Source organism: Battus philenor, unplaced genomic scaffold (assembly GCF_028537555.1).
Source record: "Battus philenor isolate CCGP_79_NKW_IND1 unplaced genomic scaffold, ilBatPhil1.0.hap1 SCAF_5, whole genome shotgun sequence".
In the NCBI taxonomy this organism is placed as follows: Eukaryota; Metazoa; Arthropoda; class Insecta; order Lepidoptera; family Papilionidae; genus Battus; species Battus philenor.
Window position 1 is genome coordinate 12,056,940 of NW_027181715.1, and position 10,093 is coordinate 12,067,032.

Here is a 10,093-nt window from a genome sequence, read left to right on the forward strand (position 1 = left end):
CTGTTTTTCAGGTTGAGTTTCTCCATTATCCTTATGGTTTATCTGTCTTTTGTGGTATTGACTTAAAAAAATCCTTTGGTTCACAAAAATGCTGTATAAGTTTTTTTTAATTTAACTGATGGTCAGTTCTACGGAGTATTAACAATTCAATTAAAGTTAGTATTTTTCTACATCACAAAATTTACTAGTTTGCAGATTCCTTTATTGGTTGCTATGAGCATAACTACTCTGAGAATCTTGGAAATTGTTAAATAAAACAAATACATAGTTTATGAAAATTTATTATATTATGGTATGTATAGTAAACCTTAACCTTCATAGAATTTAGGCAATTTATCACCAAGAATAACCGAACGCTCAACACCGGCCTCAGTAATAACACCCAAGCGGACTACACCACCTGATGAGCCATCACGAAGCATGGCCAATGTTAGTGTGTCAGTAACAAATTTTACAGCTTCATCTTTGCTCATGTTTGGCTTAAAATTGGCATCCACATAACCATAGACATATGATGATCCTGAGCCACCAATTGATACAGCTTGTCGTTGCACCATACCACCAATTGGGACACAGTAGATTTGGCCTGAAATTGAAGAACATTTTCATTTTTAATTTAAAAATCCCATTTCTTTATGTATAATTACAAGAAATCGATTTATTTTTTAAAAATATTATGTGAGTAATATATGATATACCAAATTTTATGTGAATTTTTTTTATTGTATTGAACAAACAAGTCAAAGAAAAAAAAATCTCAGTGAAGTCTGAAGACACTAGATGCAGGCTGTTTCCAAACTGTCTTATTGGAAACCTAAAGAAGATGGCCATGTCCAGCATGTGTTTTTGTATGCAAGATTGTCTATAGAGTGAGTTTATATGGTGACAGTACATGCCTAGATAGACTAAGTGTTTATGGGACAGAAAGTAATTCAATGCATTCAAAATGTTGCAGGTCTATAGCGTAGTGGTACAATGACCCATATTATGTTTCTTTGTGCTCATGTGCACTCTATAAGACAACCAATCATTACAAAGGTTTGCTGAGACTGGTTGCACATTATTTTAATGTTGGATATATTAAGTTGGATCGTACTATGAGTGCTCCCTGAGAGACTAATCCCATGCTTAACATCTTGAGATAAGATGTTTCATTAGCCCAATAAAATGAATTACCAACTTACCTCCTTTCTTCTTATCCCAGCCAGCGACTAGTATACCAGCCACCAATGAATCACGGTAGTTATAACACAGTTCACGGAAGATAGCAGCAGCTGTTTGCACTAGGGGTGGCTCACCCAACTCCATTTTATGGAAGTCTACAAAAAATTTAGTATATTAGAAACTATTTATGCTTTAAGATCCAAACAAACAAACATTATGGTGCAATGATCAAAATACTTTACAATAAGAAATTAAATATTTCCTTATATATTTCAAAAGCCAATTACAGAAAATAAAATAAAAGTATTTCTCTGTGATCAGAGAAATTACACTAAAATAATAATTGTTTGACAAGACATGAAGCTTTCAAAAACAGGTTATATCAGAAAAGTTAAAATTTGCAGTTATAATAATACAAATAACATCAAGGTGTATAACATTAATTTACTTAATAAATTAAGTGAATTTTTAATTACACCCTACTCTTGTATTCCATCCAAAACTAGGAAATAAAAATTGAAATAAGGAACAAATAAATTTTATAACTATTCATTGCTAATACCAAGCATGCACATTTATTACGGACAAGGCCCATGCTATAATCTAGATGATATGGTAGATATGTCTACCATAACATAAATCTGAAAAATGTCATTATAGTGGCATTTTTCATTTCTCAAGTTACCATTATAATATTTGAGATATCAAAGCTTAAAATTATGATGTAATTTTAATGTATCTATTCATGTGGAATTAAAAATAAAATTTGAGAAGTTTGTGCAAAACAAAGAATTTGTGCAAAGTGTATTTATTTTTATTGGTCAATCACATTACTTTAAAATCTTGTAATAAAGAGCTGGTTGTAATTTTCTGGGGTCACAGATATTTGATCCAACACAAAATTTCAGCTTGATGATGATTTATAAGTTAGCATGTACATTAATAGGACGAAATTACTAATCGGTCTAAATAATTAAGGTAAACTGTAATTCAAAAGTTGTAACTTTTATAGTCGGGAACTTACAGGTTTGGCATTATTTTATACAAATTAAAGATTTATAAAATAAAAAGTCGAACTTTGCAAATACTGCACTTACTGAGGTGGTAGGTCACTATGTCCGCTATGGCTTGTGTATCGGCAGCAGATCCCGAACGGCAGCAGTATATATGATCAGTGATCTTGGTAAGCTTGTCTGTAACTCTGTTAGCAATATAAGCGCCGGTTGTCGTGCGAGAATCTGCACCTATGACAACGCCACCATCAAATTCGCAGGCCATAATTGAGGTGCCTGTACTGTGTGGTGCGTTCATCCATTCGGGAATGCAAGGGTCCGCGTAAGTGTTTATAACCGATGCCGCCATTTCACTGAAATAATACAAAAGGATATAATAGTTATCCTTAAAATAATAAGTCTAAAATCTAATAATATTAAACTTAGACAGTACTTACAATTGTTTTTAAGAATTAGAATGTTTTGTTAAATCAGTAAACTTGAAAGTCACGATTGGTTTAATTTCGGTAAAACGCTGTCACTGTCAACGACAAAAGTTTTAGTATTGCTAGATCGGATACACTTAATAATATTTTTTAATCATGCCCATAAAGATAATAAAGAAATATATAATGAAAATAAATTTTAATTACAAAATTTACTAAAGATGACTAATTTTAAAAGTAAAAAAAATATTAAATAGTATCACTTACATTATTAGTAGGTTCACTTATTTTTTCATTTTACGATGTAAAAACGTGAGTTACCGAAAAGAATTAACAATAAATGAAACTATATGTGAAAATATTGTGGTATTTTGCACAGTTTAAAAATACATTTAAAAAGTAATTTTATGTAAAAAAAACTAAAGGGAATAATGATCTTTTTAATCTTTTTTATTTTAATATTTTATTATCATAACACCCAGAGACCAATTAATTTTACATTTTGGCCCAACACTTATCCGCTGAATACCGCAATGTGAACAAAGTTGTGAATGAGAGTATACGTAAGAATTCTTAAAAAATGCCTCGACGGTGACCGCACGATACTCACTTGACTACTGCACCATCACGACTGAGAAATTAATTTTTTGCCGATTCTAACGGTACCATCCTCCCCCGTACCGTTAATTACTCCTTGAAATAGTAGTATTCACTACTAAATTATATTGGTACTTAAGTATTCATCACTAAAGATTAAAGTATTGATTTATTAAATACAGCATATTAAAAAACTCTAAATGTTAAAATTTCATCGAAAACTCTCTATTTTTATAATAGATGATATATAATTTGCAAAACTTAATACCGATTTTTAAATGAAAGCCATGACAATTATGATGAATGTTTGTCACAAAGTATCTGTGGTTCATTGTAAGTCACGATACTTTTCAGTTTCCTATCATTATTGTATCGAATAACGCTAGGCAGCGCTGGCGTATTTGCTGTGATATATGTTGTATATATGATATTAGCTTTTAATGAATTGCGGAATTAAAAAACCGCATCCGCTTTTTATTTATTTTTAACTTTCGATTAGAATCAATATAATTAAGATTATTTCATTGTTATTAACTCTCAAAGCTGCTAACAGGTTTATGCCGACTCTGTCGAATCCCCTTTCTCTACTGCTTTCAGTTCTAAAAGATAAAATATCGACTTGCATCTCCTATCGTCTACGAGCTCGTTTTAAAGATTATAATTTTCTAGCATAAGGCTGGGACCAAAACCACGTTCTGGTACCTATGTGGTGTCTGGCGCGGATTAGTTGGTTGATCTACACATTATTGATCCATTAAGCAGTTTCTGCAGCGCACCTTCCACAATAAAACTCGTATTAAAAACGCAATTTTTCGCTATTTTCTTAGTTACCAACAGAATAATATTATAACAAATGATATGACTTTAGACTATATGAATAACTAATTTCAAAATATGAAATCGATTGTTACCATCAAAACCTAGATATTTCCGTTCAAAGTTCCCATTATTGAGAATCGGTTGATTTCATAAGAACTTCCTGGCACTTATTAAAATCTATATCCATAACCAAAGATCGTATTCGCTTGTAGCTGAAAATAAATTAAATGAATAACAATTAGCAAATAAATGTTATGAAATAGCAATTAGTTAAACTATGTGAGTGACTATCAACTTAACCATAATAGGGATACCAATTGCAAAATTTATCTTTTGCGAAAAACATTATTGAATTCTGAAATAAAATGCTGTATCATCGTTGCGTGGGTGTTCGCCACTCATTAGAACTTCTTGTCCCTCCAAATGTGTCCATTTAAAAAAAGTTTAAATTTGTTACGCGCCATTTTGTACGTCATGCCAAAAACGATGTTTATTTAAACAGTATAAAAGAACGTTCTGTATGAATGGACAGAAGTTTTTGATAAATCACCTTTTTATTCGACATTTTTATTCAAAAAGAATATCGAATTTATATTTATTCATGAACTTTGCGATTCGCCACCGCTTTTCAATGTGAAGGGATGACAGGACATCCATACGCTTCTTAAAAAATCTTTAGATATGAAAGAATTCACTACGTTTTGATACTTGGGGTAAAAACATTTAAAGGATTTAAAACATTTACTAATTAAAGTGTACAAAAGGACAGGTTTTATTGTAATTTTTATATAAATCAATTAACATTTGTACAATAATGTGACCTGCAAAAAATATATCTAGCTTACCGTAAAGCTTTTTAAAACAAATAATCACTATATTGTTTAAAAAGTAGTTATTTATTAATTTTTATTTATTTGTTTTTTTTTCTTACTATTTATTACCTGTTTATTACATTTTTTGAGAGTACGGTGTTATTACAATTTTTGAACTAGTTGTAGGTTTTATGATTTCTTTATTCTACAACTTCTCAAATTTAATGTAAATATTTTATTGTGTTTAATAATCATACATCTTAATGTTATTTAAAATTTTATACTGAAGGCACGAGACAGTTGTCCTAGTATATTCAGCTAGTTTGAGCCTAACAGCTATATTGTACCTTTAAATTCTTTAAAGGGTATTTAAGCAAAAAACTCATTTTAAAATATCAGCGGAACTATTGAAAATTGCTGAACATACACGGGGTGGAGGAAATGGAGAGGTATTGAGGTCCAACCGCTGAGCCAAGTTTGATCCATCGATTTTGTTACGCCCTAATATATATGAACACCAAGTATGTCTTAGATCGTGTCGATTAAAATAAAAATTAAATAGTATGTTAATCGTCGTCCAATGATGGTACTAGGACGTTAGACATATTGAAAAACGAATCTGCTACTGCAGCGATTAGCTTGTTTAAATAAGCGGTAAAGTACCCGGCATCTTATTTGACGCGATAATTACCAAGTTAACCTAATCCAGCTGTTGAAATTTAACATATCTTTAATTTAGCAGGTACATACATGCAATTCCGAATCGTCGATTTTTTTTTATTTAGCAATAAGGTCGGTGTAAATTAAGAAGTTACCACCAGCCCCACCAGCTTGAAATGCTGGTTCGCTGAGAATAGCTTTCCAAAAACTCAACAACTGCTCTTTATAAATTAAATTTAACGATGTTTGATAAATTTATTCATTATCAAACATGTAAATGAGTCAACTTAACAATTTCTACACAATTCAATTAAGTAAAAACTCTTTAATATGATTTATTGAACAATATACTTTTTAGTTTCGATTTCAAAATAAAAAAAGAAAGTTTCACATATCTTATGGGACCTTATTGTATTATACGTACACGTACATGCGTACACCCAATTTTGTTTCGACTTACTCTTCGGCCTAAGGTACCAGAGTAATTGATACCATAATAATTTTTGCAAGTATCAAAACGCATCATTGCACGTATAGCGCCGCGTCGCGGCAGTAAGTAGGCGTATTATTGAGCTCGCGCGCAACCCCGACCTATGGAAGTGGCTGTCAATCGCACTTGAATAATGACGCGTGCGGTGGTAACGCTTTGTCCTATATTTATTTTATTCCTACGACTCCCCCGCGAACCTAGACAATGGCCAGATGTTGATATTTTTTTTCAACATTACAAAGTATTTTAAGTCGCCATTCGACAATCGCTTTTGTCACGAGCGCCAGTTTCCGTTGGATGTTCAGTTCACCCTAAGTGACCTCGCGACGTTCGTTATTATCATCTGCCCGTAGCTTCTCTGTATATTTTCGCTGCCTGTACGTGAACATTCCGAAGTTTTTTTTTTACAAGTAGCCAAGATAGATGCCACCTCATAAAATTTATTATTTGCACTCAAAAGAGATTGCTCACTTCGGACCTAATCGAAAACCTCACAGTCGTTCAACGAGTAACTAAGAGGGCTAGGTTCGAAATTTCTCTACGACATCGAATCTGGAATCAGGAGATGCATAGACTCATTAAAGTAACCTATCTACCTGACCGAACGGATCGGCAATTTGAAGCGGTAACATGCAAGTTACAAAGCGTGCAGAATAGACAGCTGCTAGGGTCTTAGGGTTCTATAGCAGTCGCTGTAATCGATGGTGCTTTCTACCGATCCTATTGGTAATCTCTGGGGGAGGCTTATGTCCTGAAGTGAATGTCCAACGGCTGAAATGATAACAGTGATGATGTTGTTCGAGAAACACATAAGTCACAAAACAGACAGGAATTTATATTTATGTACTTGAAACAAAGTTGTAGAGTAAACGGAACTATCAATCTAAGATCAAGAGAACTTATTAAATGTAAACGCATTCTTAGCTTTTTATAAATTCAACTCTTTCTAACAAATTCATCGTAACAAATTATTTACAACTTTTAATGGCCTACTTGATGATATACTTGATGCATATACATATGCATGAGATCATAATAGATACCCGATCATACAAGAAGCATTGCGGGCTCCTTCTACCACTTTCAGCGTTTACGCTTAGCCCAGCGCTTGCGCAGTAGCAACCTACCAAGTCAAGGTTCGGCCCTCACGGGTGCTTTTGTGTCGGAATACTAAACAGGTATTATCGACGAGTGACAGCTAAAGCTGAGGTTTTTTCACACTCCATGGAGCGTATGATGAAGCTTGTCGGCCTTCTAACCTGGTGAAATCATAGTGCGTGTGAGCTTCGCTACCTTAAGTGAGGTCTTAGCAAGGAATCTGTAAATGCCCTTTGGGCAGCAGTGAGTATCGGGTCAAAAAAATATATAAACATAAATGATCATGTTTTAGCACTGATTTCGAACAGTTTTAATAATTTTGTGATATTCTAATCTCTATTATTATATTTTAATTCGTAAGTAGTACAATGAAAAACTCATGTCATGCCAAATTATCCGTCCAACTCATTGAGTTTTTAAACATACGACATATATTATTTGCCTAGTAAGTACTGTCTTGACTGTATTAGTCATTACTTGTTTTGTAGATAAGAGTCGGGTATTCGGTTCTATCACAAAAACTTCATTTAATAATTATATGTATTATTAATTAATTTAGTTAATATGTCTACGACTAATTCGTGTTACCAATAATTACCTTCGACACTGAAACGTGGTGAGTTGCAGAGAAGATTACCTACCTATGCTCGGGATTTCTCTATAAGATCTAATCAGAATTGAAAAGGTATATAATACTCCATAAATTTTCCATAGAACTTGTCGGAAGCTGCATCCAGCTTCTTCCGATGACCTTAACAAGTTCGTCTGTCCATGCACTGCTTTGTTTCTGGGGTTGAGATATAGTTGCTGTTAGCCCGAGGAGCGTTTACAGCTACATCAGTCCGTGAACTTAACAAAATTTGCTGATTCAATATTCCAGTTGCACGCTATCTATCACACGTAGGTACCAGACTGTACGCGTGTGAATGTAGCATGTAGTGAATATTTGTAAGTTGGATGGCAGTGAAGACTACGCAGCGATTGAAGGTGGATTACAGATCCTATCTCAGAATGCCCTCGCTGTACGCGGTTGCGGGGGCGGGCAGCTGTCTCCGGAAACGAACCGGTTTGTGAATGTCTGTCAACCTTAGAGGTAGATGTTCTACGCTGCGCCTGCCATTCCGTGGAATCTAATCCAGAAACTCCGAGAGCTCATCTGTTCTATGCGACATGTGGTCCGCCCACTGCTACGCCAAATTGCCAATCCGCTGGACTTCATCGGTTACTTTCGTTTGTCTATAATCCTCCTCATAATATTTGGACTATCTTATTATATTTCTTTAGAAAGCAAAAACCATAGCTCATATAAATAACTACCAACACGTCGTTCACACAGTTTTTACAAATAACAAAATAACGTAAACAAAGTGAGTAAAATAGAAAACATAAAAATGGCGCACAATTATCATATTTAATTAAAATAATTTTTAATTGGGCTGAAGAAATGTGATTTATCTAAAATGTATTACAGAGACAAATTAAAATGATGGTTGACTCCACTACAATGCCCGCAACTATCTCAATCGGGGTCGGATTTTAAATCGGCGTTCTGAATCCAAATTTGGATTCGAACGCGCCGAATTACCTTTTACTCGTACATAGACGTTATCACATGAACGCTACATGCCCAGGAATACTTAGATTTTTTTTTAAATTACGAGAGTAAATGCAAAATATATTTTTTTTAAATTATGGATGACACTATATTGTAATAATTGGTAATCATTACTTAATGTCAGTTAAGATTACCCGGTATCTTTACGTTTTCAAAAACATTTTTATCACTTTACTTTTTTTTTTTACAAATTTAGTATTGCCTTTCAAAGTTAGTGCCACAAGAGGAAATATTTAAAAAGATATTGCCTTTTTTTACCGCTAGTAAATAAACTTAATTTGTATTCCTTCGGCTTGCAGTAGTGACCCTTACATCTACATTCATTCATCGTTAAATTCAAAGGTTTTTTTTTCACCTTCCTCGTGCCAACAAAGGTACTTCCCTTTATATAAATTTGATACGATATTTTATAGAGGAGTATTGTATTGTATCCACGCGCCAAAGCGCCTCGCTTTCGTATTTTTGTATTCTTTTTTACGTCCGTGCGGGTTTCCCCCGCCTGCGGGATGGGGCGGTGGCAAGGGACCGCGCAGGGGAGGCCGCCCCTAAAAAGTTATGTATTTTTTCTCTTCTTTTTTCCCATCGACTTGATGAAACGGCTAGCGATATTGATCCAGCTTGCTTTGGCAGTTCTCTTATATTATTATATATCGGCCTTTGGTCAAACGTTCTTATGACGATTTGTCTGAGTTATTACGTTACTTTTTCTTAACATTCATTGGTGAATGAAATGATATATATAAACTAGGTTGAACTTGATCAATGGATTAATTTTGCCAATGATTGAGAAATTGAGTTTTTAAGCAATCTATAAAAACTGTCACTATGAAAATGATTTCTTTGACCGAATCAAGTTTTTTTCATATGCGCAATATTTTTTCTTGTTAATCTTCTACTCCGCCATTTTTTAACTACTTTACGCTACCATAGTAACAGCTACACTTACCCATGTGCATGTAAATATTTAGTGTTCACAATTCGAACCAGGTAGTCATTAATTACTTTAGTATTTATAAAATCTTACTTAATATTTTTAATGCTATACTTTACATCATCATTAGCCCTTGGATGTCAACTACTAGAGATCCATGGATTCTTCCAAAGATTTCCAATAGGACCGAGCGTCTTTCGATGACCCTAACCAGGTCCTCGGTCCACCTTGAAGGTGAACTTTACTTTACTTTGCGCTTTCTGGTCACCGTGGTCCACATTTCAGAACTAAAAAGCTTTAGCGGCCATCCATTCTGGGCGCCATGTGGTATACCACGTTTACTTTCATTCGTCTACAGATCTTCCCATTACCGATCCGGGAGAGATGCCGAGAATCGCTTATTAGTATACTTTATGTATGAGCTAAATATGTAATACTTATAATAATTTCTTTATTACTTTCTTACTAT

General features: G+C 33.8%; 1 protein-coding gene across 1 annotated transcript; it reads right to left on the bottom strand.

Moving 5' to 3' along the window:
• Positions 1–265: 265 nt before the first annotated feature.
• Prosbeta1 (proteasome beta1 subunit) lies at positions 266–2,526 on the bottom strand. The gene is made up of 3 exons (XM_068772681.1): positions 2,262–2,526; positions 1,185–1,319; positions 266–586 (listed from the first exon to the last, which is right to left on the bottom strand). Exons 1-3 carry the CDS (start codon positions 2,524–2,526, stop codon positions 309–311), a joined length of 678 nt encoding a protein of 225 aa, XP_068628782.1. The 3' UTR covers positions 266–308.
• Between the last annotated feature and the right edge of the window lie 7,567 nt (positions 2,527–10,093).